This window comes from Bombina bombina, chromosome 11 (assembly GCF_027579735.1).
Source record: "Bombina bombina isolate aBomBom1 chromosome 11, aBomBom1.pri, whole genome shotgun sequence".
NCBI lineage: Eukaryota > Metazoa > Chordata > Amphibia > Anura > Bombinatoridae > Bombina > Bombina bombina.
The window spans coordinates 39434680-39448522 of record NC_069509.1 but is presented as its reverse complement, the minus strand read 5'-3'; the positions used below and the strand labels follow the sequence as shown (position 1 = coordinate 39448522).

Below are 13843 nucleotides of genomic sequence, written 5' to 3'. Positions count from 1 at the left end.
AATGTATTAATTTAGAATAGGGTAGGGCATTTTGTTATTTTGGGGGTCTTTGTTATTTTATTAGGGGGCTTAGAGTAGGTGTAATTAGTTTAAAATTGTTGTAATATTTTTCTTATGTTTGTAAATATTTTTTTATTTTTTGTAACTTAGTTCTTTTTTATTTTTTGCACTTTAGTTAGTTTATTTCATTGTATTTATTTGTAGGAATTGTATTTAATTTATTTATTGATAGTGTAGTGTTAGGTTTAATTGTAGGTAATTGTAGGTATTTTATTTAATTAATTTAATGATAGTATAGTGTTAGGTTTAATTGTAACTTAGGTTAGGATTTATTTTACAGATAATTTTGTAATTATTTTAACTAGGTAACTATTAAATAGTTCTTAACTATTTAATAGCTATTGTACCTGGTTAAAATAATTACAAAGTTGCCTGTAAAATAAATATTAATCCTAAAATAGCTACAATGTAATTATAATTTATATTGTAGCTATATTAGGATTTATTTTACAGGTAAGTATTTAGCTTTAAATAGGAATAAGTTATTTAATAACAGTTAATTAATTTCGTTAGATTAAAATTATATTTAATTTAGGGGGGTGTTAGTGTTAGGGTTAGACTTAGCTTTAGGGGTTAATCCATTTATTAGAATAGCGGTGAGCTCCGGTCGGCAGATTAGGGGTTAATAATTGAAGTTAGGTGTCGGTGATGTTAGGGAGGGCAGATTAGGGGTTAATACTATTTATTATAGGGTTAGTGAGGCGGATTAGGGGTTAATAACTTTATTATAGTAGCGCTCAGGTCCGCTCAGCAGATTAGGGGTTAATAAGTGTAGGCAGGTGGAGGCGACGTTGTGGGGGGCAGATTAGGGGTTAATAAATATAATATAGGGGTCGGCGGTGTTAGGGGCAGCAGATTAGGGGTACATAAGGATAATGTAAGTAGCGTCGGTTTACGGAGCGGCAGATTAGGGGTTAAAAATAATATGCAGGGGTCAGCGATAGCGGGGGCGGCAGATTAGGGGTTAATAAGTGTAAGGTTAGGGGTGTTTAGACTCGGGGTACATGTTAGAGTGTTAGGTGCAGACGTAGGAAGTGTTCCCCCATAGCAAACAATGGGGCTGCGTTAGGAGCTGAACGCGGCTTTTTTGAAGGTGTTTGGGTTTTTTTCAGCTCAAACAGCCCCATTGTTTTCTATGGGGGAATCGTGCACGAGCACGTTTTTGAGGCTGGCCGCGTCCGTAAGCAACTCTGGTATCGAGAGTTGAAGCTGCGTTAAATATGCTCTATGCTCCTTTTTTGGAGCCTAACGCAGCCATTCTGTGGACTCTCAATACCAGAGTTATTTTTATGGTGCGGCCAGAAAAAAGCCGGCGTTAGATTTTCGGGTCGTTACCGACAAAACTCCAAATCTAGCCGTATGTGAATCTGTATTATTTGTAAAATTGCATAATTTTGTTTATTACAGAATAAATTGGTCATATTTTAATTGGATTTAATTATAATTTGCAGGATTAAATTAAATATCATCAAAAATGAAATCTTTCCCAAATAATATTTTCATAAATTAAGATGAAAAACATAGCAATTTTTAGTTAGATTCTTATAATATTTAATACTTATCTTACCGTCATATTTTTCTCTAGGATGTGGCACGGCATAGATTTGGATACGTTCTTCTAAAGTAAAGAATACAAAATATTAGCTTTATTGAAAAAAGTGCTAAAATATTCAAAACATTGACCAACAGACAATGAAATGATTCAGATATCCCTGAGGCGTATTTTTGCCTAGGGCGGCAGATTAGGAGGGGGCAGCCCTTTTTGTGGCTATATTTGTAAGAAGCTTACAGCTTTATTACAAATATTATACAGGTATATAATGGGAGATTTTGTCCGAAGAGCTTATATTCTAGTGAGGTATAATAAGAGACTTACCCATGGAGGTAGAGGTAGTGCTGAACCTTTCATTTATTCAGCTAGCTATTGCTTTTAGTTCTGTTGGGTTTCTGCACTTAGTATGGGGAAAAATTGTTTTAAGAAATATTGTGCCTGTGTGTGTGCATTAATAGCCTTTGTGTCTGTGTGTGTGCACGTGCATGTGCGTTTTTGTATCTGTGTTTGTATGTGTGTGTGGGTGCATGTATGTGCATATGTGTATATCTGTGTTTATATGTGTGCATGTGTGTGTGTGTCTGTATATGTCTGGGTGTTTCTCTGTGTGTATCTGTGTGGTGCATGTTTCTGTATGCGTTTGTTTCTATGTGTGTTTATGTGTCTGTGTTTGTGTATGTGTGGTGGATTGTGTGCATGTGTACACGTGTGTCTGTGTTTGTGTATGTGTGTACATGTGTGTATGCGTGTGTGTGTCTGTGTATGTGTGTGTGCATGTGTGTCTGTGTCTGTTTATGTGTGGGTATAAGTGTGTGCATGTGTGTGTTTCTGCATTTGTGCATGTTTGGGTGCATGTGTGTGTGTGTGTTTGTGTATGCATGGGAGCATGTGTGTATGTGTGTTTGTCTGCGTTTGTGTATGTGTGTGTTTGTCTGCATTTGTGCATGTGTCTCTGTGTATGTGTGGGTGTATGTGTGTGGTTCCTGCATTTGTGCATGTGTGTCTGCATGTATCTGCATTTGTGCATGTGTGTGCATGCGTGTGTGTGTTCATCTGCGTTTGTGCATGTGTGTATGTGTGAACATTTGTGTCAGCTTTTGTGCATGTGTGGATGGATTTGTGTGCTTGTCTGCATGTGTTTACATGTGTGTATATGTGGGTGCATGTGTGTGTGTGTACAAGTGTGTATATGTTGGTGCGTGTGTGTACATGTGTGTATATGTGGGTGCATGTGTGTGTGTGTACAAGTGTGTATATGTTGGTGCGTGTGTGTACATGTGTGTATGTGGGTGCATGTGTGTGTGTGTACAAGTGTGTATATGTTGGTGCGTGTGTGTACATGTGTGTATATGTGGGTGCATGTGTGTGTACAAGCGTGTATATGTTGGTACATGTGTGTGTACATGTAAGTGCATGAGTGTGCACATGTGTGTCTGCGTTTGTGTATGTGCATGTTTGTGTGTTTGTCTGCATATGTGTATATGTGGGTGCATATGTGTGTTTACATGTGGCACATGTGTGTATGTGTGGGTGCATGTGTGTATGCGTGTGTGTACAAGTGTGTATGTGTGTCTGCATGTGTGTACATATGTGTGTATATGTGGGTGCATGTGTGTGTTTATATGTGTGTACAAGTGTGTATGTGTAGGTGCATGTGTGTATGTGGGTGCATGTGTGTGTTTATATGTGTGTACAAGTGTGTATGTGTAGGTGCATGTGTGTATGTGGGTGCATGTGTGTGTTTATATGTGTGTACAAGTGTGTATGTGTAGGTGCATGTGTGTATGTGGGTGCATGTGTGTACAAGTGTGTATGTGTAGGTGCATGTGTGCATGTGTGTATGTGGGTGCATGCGTGTGTGCATGTGTGTACAAGTGTGCATGTATGTATAAGTGTACACATCATGATTTTCTGTACCTTGAACCGTTAAGACAATGTGTATTAGCTCAGTCGTTTTGCCATACTGGAGCACACAGGTGTAGTTGCCGCTGTCAGACAAGGTTGGGTTGGTCAGGACAAGAGAAGCGTTCTCCTTTCTCAGCTGTTCCACAGACAGCAAAGCCCGAGGGTCGTGAGACACCAGACTATTGTTTCTAAATTCTACCAGTGGCCGCGCATCATGGAGCCACTGCACCAGTGGCGTCACTAGGGTTGGTGTCACCCGGTGCGGTAAGTCATGGTGTCACCCCCCCCCAGAAAGCAGACACACACAAAAACACAGGCATACACACATACAAACACTCAGACACACTTAAAAACATACTCAGATGCACACACAAACACTCGGAAACACACTCAGACACACACACAAAAACACACACACAAAAACACACACACAAAAACACTGAGACACACAAAAACTCAGACACACACACATACAAAATATGTAAACTGCACTGCATTAATTATGAAGCTCATGCCTAGAGCTCCTCCCTGGCTCAGCAGAACATCAAATGAAAGATAAACAGAGCACTCTAAAATAAATCACTGAAGAAAAGGTTTAGGCGCACAAACTATGAAAATTCTGCTCTCTGACTCTGTTCCAAGTCTGTCAGTGCACAGCCCTGGGCCGCGTGTCACTGAGCAGTGAGCACAGATAGGCAGGCAGGTTTAGGCTAGCAGCGCAACTTTGCAAGCCCCACGGCACACCCACAACATTCATAGTGAAATTGGGCAGGGGAGGAGCAAAGTACAAACAAGCAAAAGCAGCCGGGAAAACTATTTGTTGAAATTGCAGCACTGGCTCAAGGGGCAAAAAAATTGTGTGTCTACAACTTCCCCAGTCCCACTAATGTTCACAAATGCCAGCCTCTAATAAAATAATCTATGCATCTCAACATTGTATTTCTTTGAATTTCAATAAAATGTAAAAAAAAAAAAAAAAAAAAAAAAATTTTTTTTTTTTTTTTTTTTTTGTGTCACCCCCTGGAGGGTGTCACCCGGGTGCGGCCCGCCCCCCCCCGCCCCCCCCTAGTGACGCCACTGCACTGCACAGTCAATAAAGACATGTTTAGCGGCTTGGGCTTGACCTCAAACACACATGACAAGAGAACATCATGGGAACGAAAAGATGAAGAGGTAGAGGCATCCGCTGGGGCGTGAAATCTGTTAACTGAAAAGAGAATAATGTATATTTGTCAGTATTTGTGCTTGTGATGAGTTTATTACAGTGAAAACAGCAATTTGACTCATTCTATAACAAACTATAAATACAAATGGCTCTGTAGCTTATAGGTTTGTTTTTTTATCCCAATTTGTCATTTTGCTTTTTTAAAGGGACCCTAAACACCATCTGTTTTAATGTAATTATAATTTTTTTAAATCTATTTTGCTTTGTTTTATATATTATTTCTTTCTTTATTTCTTTATTTAGCATCTGCACATTTTTTTTTTATTTTCAATAATACCCCTAAACCACCGCCTACTGAATGCAGTGCTGGCTGACATGTTGTAACGCACGTTCTATGCAATACTCAATGCACACTCCCTTCTTCACTTGCATGCGCATACCAAGTAAAGGGACTTTAACCCCTTAACGACCGAGGACGTGCAGGGTACGTCCTCAAAAAAAAGGCAGTTAATGCCTGAGAACGTACCCTGCACGTCCTCGGTGTGGAAAGCAGCTGGAAGCGATCCTGCTCGCTTCCAGCTGCTTTCCGGTTATTGCAGTGATGCCTCGATATGGAGGCATCCTGCAATAACCTTTGGTAGCCATCCGGTGCAGAGAGAGCCACTCTGTGGCCCTCTCTGCACCGGAGATCGGTGGCTCCCTGCGTTGGTGGGTGGGAGCCGGACCGGGAGGCGGGTGGCGGCCATCGATGGCCCTGGTTATGTGCAGGGGGGGCGGGATCGTGGGCGGGGATGAGCGGGGGCGCGCACGGACGTGCGCGCGTGCACGGGAGGGCGGGCGCGTGCACGGGGAGGGAGCGGGTGGGAAGCGCTACACTACAGAAAATGTATTAATAAAAAAGTATAAATGTCTAAATATTTTAAAAAAAATAAAAGATCAGCAAGGTGGTGGGGGTTTGTCTGTGTGGGGGAGGAAGCTACACTACAGAAAAAAGCCAAACAAAAATAAAAAAAGCACTTTTTTTTGCAAACTGGGTACTGGCAGACAGCTGCCAGTACCCAAGATGGCCCCCAATGAGGCAGAGGGGAGGGTTAGAGAGCGGTTTTGGGGGGGATCAGGGAGGTTGGGGGCTAAGGGGGGGATCCTACACCCTAGCATATGTAAATATGCTAAAAAAAAAAAATTTTTTTTTAAAAAACCCTTTTATTTTAGTACTGGCAGACTTTCTGCCAGTACTTAAGATGGCGGGGACAATTGTGGGGTGGGGGAGGGAAGGGAGCTGTTTGGGAGGGATCAGGGGGTGGGATGTGTCAGGTGGGAGGCTGATCTCTACACTAAAGCTAAAATTAACCCTGCAAGCTCCCTACAAACTCCCTAATTAACCCCTTCACTGCTAGCCATAATACACGTGTGAGGCGCAGCAGGATTTAGCGGCCTTCTAATTACCAGAAAGCAACGCCAAAGTCATATATGTCTGCTATTTCTGAACAAAGGGGATCCCAGACAAGTATTTACAACCATTTGTGCCATAATTGCACAAGCTGTTTGTAAATTATTTCAGTGAGAAACCTAAAATTGTGAAAAATTTAACTTTTTTTTCAATTTGATCGCATTTGGCGGTGAAATGGTGGCATGAAATATACCAAAATGTGCCTAGATCAATACTTGGGGTTGTCTACTATACTACACTAAAGCTTAAATTAACCCTACAAGCTCCCTAAAAGCTCCCTAATTAACCCCTTAACTGCTGGGCATAATACACTTGTGGTGCGCAGTGGCATTTAGCAGCCTTCTAATTACCAAAAAGCAACACCAAAGCCATATATGTCTGCTATTTCTGAACAAAGGGGATCCCAGAGAAGAATTTACAACCATTTATGCCATAATTGCACAAGTTGTTTGTAAATAATTTCAGTGAGAAACCAAAAGTTTGTGAAAAAATTTGTGAAAAAGTGAACGATTTTTTGTATTTGATCGCATTTGGCGGTGAAATGGTGGTATGAAATATACCAAAATTGTCCTAGATCAATAATTTGGGATGTCTACTAAAAAAAAATATATACATGTCAAGGGATATTCAGGGATTCCTGAAAGATATTAGTGATATGATTAGTGATATGATGAAAATAATGGTATCTTTAGAAAGTACATTTAGTGGCGAGAAAAACGGTATATAATATGTGTGGGTACAGTAATGAGTATACAAACGGTATATAATATGTGTGGGTACAGTAAATGAGTAAGAGGAAAATTACAGCTAAACACAAACACTGCAGAAATGTAAAAATAGCCTTGGTCCCAAACGGACAGAAAATGGAAAAGTGCTGTGGTCATTAAGGGGTTAAAAACTTGCCATTAGGTTATTTTGTTTTTTTTATTCATAATGTTTGTTTTGTTTTTTTAAATGCAATTTGCTATTTATTTTTATTATATGTTTACTTTTTTTACATTTATTTCACTTTCTGACCGCTCCGTGCAGACATGGCAGAAAGTTATGTGTAGACAAACCTCCCAGAAGTCTCTGCTTTGCTGTGAGCGCGCACGTCTGTAGAGTTGTAGACAGCACACTGAGCACAGCATGACTAAATCTACAGCGATTATCTTAGTGTTTTTCCCTGAATAGTATCATTTGAACTGGCCTCATCTGTAAGCTAATAATTCATTATCATTTTTTAAAAACAAAATGTATTTACCCTATTTTTTAATCTTACTTGTAGTGCGAGTGAAAGAGGGACCGCCCAACACACTGCTCAGGGAGACAGCTGCTGTCTCATAAATATTACCCCTCTGTTTTTTCTATCCAAGCTCCCGGAGTCCCGCTCAGTTTATTGCACATCTTATACAGCTCACGCTCTCTGTGCATCTCAGGTTTTGTGACCGCATCAGTGGTTTGTCTATTTAGCAGGCATTCCAAAGATCCTAAAAGATAGTGTAGGGAAGGGAATGCTTTATTTGTTTTGTGTTACGAGTATGTAGAGGTCAGCCACAGTGCTCTGTTCTATGTACATCAATTTATAATGTCACATAACCTGAGATGCACAGAGAGCGTGAGCTGTATAAGATGTGCAATAAACTGAGCGGGACTCCGGGAGCTTGGATAGAAAAAACAGAGGGGTAATATTTATGAGAAAGGGTAGGGAAAAGGGAGGCTAGTAGAGCCAAATTAATAAATCTTTACCTAGGACTGTGTGGCAACGCCCCGGTGTAAATAAAACCTTATATGAAGGTAAAAATAGCCAATGTGCAGACCCTTTAAATATTTAGATAATCGAATAGAAAAAGGGAGATACTACAACAACCGCAATTAGATTGCTATAATGTATAGACAGGGATTGCAGCACATATTTTTTATTTTAATTTAAATTTGCTTCGTAAATTCTAGAGCTCCGCTAAAATAGCGGTGTGTGTAGATATATACTCACTCCCCACATTCACAAGTGCCACCCAGCGCCGAAGTTGAATAGAAGGTTACCACTAAATTAAGGAACACATGAATCGATGAGTCAAGAAGCGTAATTGGATCAATGCACATGAACAGATTGGCTGTGCTGTTTTATTTTAGTACACACAGATTAAACCAGGAAAGCAAACAAGATTTAACTAATTTAGATTGACAACACCTCCACTAGAGGGTGGTTACGATTAGACGTAAAATGCGCCACCATAGTGATCATTGAGGATCTATGTCAAAACAACACATGTATACAGATGAACAAAAAGGAATTCACACGAACAATATTGTAAGATGAAACATGTAATGCTTAAGTCATGTGCACTATACCTGAATTTGGCCAAATTGTGCAAAGAAACATCCTCAAAATAATTTCTAGTAGATGACAGTATAGTCTGTAGGGGGCTAGAAGAAACAACACCTGTAACAGCGGGCACCACCAACTATATGAGAGGTATCAGGTGTCATGTTATCATATTTCAGGATCTATGTTTCTTAAACCCAGTATATACAGACTAACCGTTTGAAACTTAATAGCATTAAGCAATATACAATATACATGTATTAGTTGAACAGTATTTATTCAGACCAGTGGAAGTTATGGGGATAGTATATAGCAACTCCAGTATTCAGCGGGCACCACCAAAAGTAAAGGTATCCGGTGTCATGAATAGTATCAATTCTGGATCTATGTTGAAACTACCCCGAAATAACTATTTTCCGTCTGTTACAGTTGTATAGAAAATGCAAAAGATTTACAGAGCATTACAACTCATTATAACTGATATACACCAGTATCTGAATATCAAGAGCAAACATGTACACAGATTGTGATAAGAATAATGTAAATGAAACACCCTTTTCAGGGCTTAAGCATGTCCCATAGAAAGGAACTGTGTATACAGATGGTACATTGTTACACCTTCGGATATCCAGGTGGTTTGAGCTGAAAAGTCAGATGGTAAATGCTCAGTTAGTTATACAACCGTATCTTTGCTTTCTGAAGGAGAATTCCAAAAAGTTTCCGTGTGTAGATAGATTTCAATTCAAAACAAACGTGCTACATTCTAGCACAGCGTGGACGCCACAGCGATCTGTCCTTCGTGCATGTCCGTCTCCACTTCTTACGTCACTGCCGACGTACGTTTCACCCCCCACGTGACATCCAGAGAGCACAGGGGTTTCCTCAGGGCAAAAGCGGATGCTGGATTCCTTTGCAGCCGCAATATATACCTCCTTCAAAAGGCTTATTGGAGGATGTCTGAAGACAGTAGTTGCCAATGAAAAGCATTTACTGAGCCGCAGCCCATTTATATAGATCAAAGAGGATTCGGTGAATATATATACACAGTGAAAAGTATTAGGTTATATAGAACAACTCTAAAGAACAAACATTAAAAGAAAAGAAAGAATTATATACGAATATGTACGTAAAGGAAAAGAAGGAATAAATATAAAAGTAAAAAGAGCAAGAAAAGGCCCACTTTTCCATAGTTCTTTTGGGAATTATTGCAGTGTATGCTAAAATAAAACCTTATTTGTCCATGTTATTAAGCTACATGAATAAAGGCTTTACACGCATACTATTGGTCCATCGATTCATGTGTTTAAAAGGTTCCTATATGGTATGGAAGTAAAAACTAGATATATTAGTTGATTCTTATATGGAAGGTGATAAAATATTGAATTATGCCACAAAAAATATATATTACGAATGATTAAATTGACGAAATCTTTCACTTGCTTTAATAACAGATTTTGTTAGTCATTCTAAGGTGAAGAGGCAGATTGAAAAGGAACCCTAATCTATATATGTTACATACTAGGTTTATAGGGATTTGAAGATCAATTTTGTCCTTTTTATTTGAGGAAAGCAGCAAATTCAAATTTTTCATTTAGCCCTTTGGGCATAAGGGTCTGTAGCTTATAGATCCATTCTGTTTCCCTTCTAAGTAGTATAATATCAATGTCTCCTCCTCTACCAAGGAGGGAACAGTGTTCAATGCCTGTTACTCTTAGGTCCTGGGGATTGCATTTATGATATTTCATAAAGTGGAGAGCCACTCCACTTCTGATTTCCCCATCCTCTGCTGCTTTTATGTCGTCTCTGTGCTCAGAGACCCTATCTTTCAGCATGCGTCTTGTTTTTCCCACATAGAAAGTCGGGCAGCAACAAGAAAGTAAATAAATTACATTTTCTGTCTTGCAATTTATAAATTGCTTTATAGGATAGCTGATGGAATCAGTAGCGAATGTTTTCGTGCGTACAATGAATTTACAGAACACACAGTGTCCACATTTAAAACATCCTTTTATTTTTCTTTGTTCTTCTAGCCAGTTTTTCTCATTAGGGCTTTTAATAAAATGACTCTTGACTAATTTGTCCTTGAGATTTGGAGCCCTCCTGGGTACCAGAGAGGGTTTTTCCCCAACAATTTTTCTTATTGTCTCATCAGCTCTAAGAAACTGCCATTTCTCATCCAAGATAGTGCGTATTTTGTCCCAATGGCAGTTGAATTGGGTTACGAAGCGCACTTTTTGCTCTTCAGTTTTCTGAGTTGTGTTATAGAGGAGTGTATCCCTGTCTGTTCTCCTAGCTCTATTTCGAGCATATCTGAGGTTTCGTTTGGAATACCCTCTATTTTCAAATCTATTGGACATTTCAACAGCGTGTGCATCAAATTTATTAAGGCTCGAACAATTGCGCCTCAGGCGTAAAAATTGTCCCACGGGGATACCTCTTATAAGGGATTTTGGGTGGTGGCTAGATGCCTCTAGAATATTGTTAGTGGCAGTGGCCTTACGAAAAATTTCCGTAGCCAAATTTTTACCTTCTTTCTTGATTCTTACATCTAGGAATGTAAGTTCACTGGTGTCAAAGTCAAAAGTTAAGAGGATATTGTAATTATTATTATTAAGTACTTTTACAAATTCCTTCAATGATTTCTCCGTCCCCCTCCAAAGGAGGAAGACATCGTCCACATACCGTAACCAGATGAGAACATGTTCATCAATCCAGTTTTGCAGTTCATTAAATACTGTTTTTGTTTCCCATAGACCCAGATGGAGGCAAGCGTATGATGGGGCACATGTTGCCCCCATCGCTGTGCCCCTCATTTGTCTATAGAACTTTTTATCAAACGTGAATACATTATTTTTTAACACGAACTCTAAAAGAGTTAGTACAAAATCGGTATGTTTTTGAAAAGATGGACCTCTGCTTTCTAGAAAAAATCTCGCCGCTCTCAAACCCACATCATGTGGGATCGAGGAGTAGAGACCTTCCACATCTAGAGAAACCAAGAGTGTGTCTTGTTCTACTTCTAAACCGTCCAGTTTCCTAAGTAGGTCACTGGTGTCCTTAACATAGGAGGTAAGGGTCAGAAGAAAGGGTTTAAGGAATTGATCGACGTAGTTTCCCAGGTTCTCAGTAATGCTCCCAATACCTGAAATAATGGGTCTTCCAGATGGCTCTTGTAAATTTTTGTGTAGTTTGGGAATACAATAAAAGACTGGAACTCTGGGAAACTTCGTATATAAATATCCCCATTCGCTTTTACTTATTATGCCACTTTTTCTGGCATCGTTTAAAAGGTGTAGCAGGTTTGCTTGTATTGAGTCTAAGGGATTATTCTGTAGGCATTGGTATTGCTCCTTGTTTCTCAATTGTTTGTTGACCTCTTTCATATAGAGGGACTCCTCCATTATGACCAGATTTCCCCCTTTGTCGGCCTGTTTTATGACAATTCCTGATTTATTCATCAGGTCTGACAGCGCACGTCTCTCATTAAAATTAAGGTTATTTTTACCTATGCCATGATAGGGTATTTTTTCTATTTCCCTTTCTACTTCCTTAACAAAAAGATTTACTGCAGGGACTAGCATTAGAGGGGGCATATAATCAGATTTTCTCTTTAAACCAGAGTCAATTTTGACTACAGTGCCTATAGTACTTGTCTGTTGTCTTTCTTGAGTGTCAAGAGAGGGCATGGAATCAGATGTTTCATTGGAGTCAAGTAGATGTACAAGATCAGAGATAGCAATAGCATCATCTTTATCTAAAGTACCTTCAGTACTATTAGTTTGTTTCCCTTTCATTATGGAGGACAGGACTACTTTACGGGCGAAAAGGTGGAGATCTTTTATCACAGTAAATTTGTCCAGTGAGTTTGTTGGACAAAACGTTAAGCCCTTTTTAAGTAGACTTATATGGGCATTATTTAGAGGAAAGGTTGACAGGTTGACTATTTGTAGTTCATCACTGCTTTTACTGGGGGGATCAATTAAAAGTCCCCCCTGTAATCCCGACGTGTTCTCATCCTCGGCCCTGCCCCTCTCCTCCAATTCCTCCCCCTTCTCTGGGGTCTGCCCCGTTCTCTGGACATCTCCAGAGAGCTTTGGTTTGTATCTGTGTCTTTTCCTCCCTCCCCGTTTCCTTTCTTTTTTACCTGTCCTTTGGCCCCTTCGTTTTTTGATGATTTATTTTCACCTTCGGCATCAGAACAATCAGTGCCTGAGTCATAAGAATTTTTATTCAAGTAATAAGTATACACCTCATTTTTCTTATAGTCATCTTGGTCCCTGCTCAATTTCCTACATTTTCTTTGTTTAATTTCTTGTTGTAATTTGGAAACCAGCTCTTTTGTTTCATCGTTTAGTTTTGAGAATTTTGAATCCCCCTCAAAGGAGTTGACAATCCTTAGGGCTTCATCTATCTCAATTTTAATCTTTTCTAATTTCTTAATATCTTTATTAACCATCCGTTGCATGAGGTCGAGAGAGCACTCTGAGAGTCTCTCATTCCAATCATCCATAAAGTTCTCCCCATCCTCATCATCACCCCTCATGTGCATTCCTGGATCTAAATGTAATCGTAGTCCCCTGGGAACAATTTTTTGTTTTATATAGTTTTCAAGACTATATTTCTCAGCCCTCATTCTTATTTGTTTAGTCAATAAATTTTTATATTTCTTAAAAGCTTCATATATGTTTAGTATATCGTCTCCATCACTACTAATATTGTGCTGAAGGGATTCACCTAATTCAGCCTCCCATTGTTCGTCCGAGACTACAAAAGCCATCCTTCAATTCAATCTGCCAAATCTCCACAGAATGAAAATTCAATTGCTTGGAATAACATAAAAAATCACCTTATATAGTATAAAGATCAACTTTAGAAACAATTAGACTAATCGACCATAAGAGGCACAAATGTCTGCAAGATAGCGAGAACAATCAACACACAAATGTTTGTTGTATCAATAAGATTATTTTCTACTAGGAAAGATACAACTTAGTTTGTACACACAAGCAGTGTGTAATTCAAAAGGTAGAAATAACTGACCTCACCTAATAGAAAGTCATAGAGGTATCCACCAAATTGACTTATTTTACTAATAGAGAAAGGGTAGGGAAAAGGGAGGCTAGTAGAGCCAAATTAATAAATCTTTACCTAGGACTGTGTGGCAATGCCCCGGTGTAAATAAAACCTTATATGAAGGTAAAAATAGCCAATGTGCAGTTATAATGAGTTGTAATGCTCTGTAAATCTTTTGCATTTTCTATACAACTGTAACAGACGGAAAATAGTTATTTCGGGGTAGTTTTAACATAGATCCAGAATTGATACTATTCATGACACCGGATACCTTTACTTTTGGTGGTGCCCGCTGAATACTGGAGTTGCTATATACTATCCCCATAACTTCCA

The 13843-nt window shown here is 39.2% G+C and overlaps 1 protein-coding gene across 2 annotated transcripts in view; it reads right to left on the bottom strand.

Moving 5' to 3' along the window:
* Positions 1 to 13843, bottom strand: part of LOC128641701 (contactin-3) — a 102609-nt gene that overhangs the window by 78577 nt on the left and 10189 nt on the right. For both annotated transcript variants that reach the window (XM_053694232.1, XM_053694233.1), the window contains exons 2-4: positions 4606 to 4724; positions 3530 to 3746; positions 1628 to 1678 (exon numbers count right to left, since the gene is read on the bottom strand). In XM_053694232.1, the coding sequence (XP_053550207.1) occupies positions 1628 to 1678; positions 3530 to 3746; positions 4606 to 4724 (387 nt within the window). The remainder of the gene's footprint in view (positions 1 to 1627; positions 1679 to 3529; positions 3747 to 4605; positions 4725 to 13843) is intronic.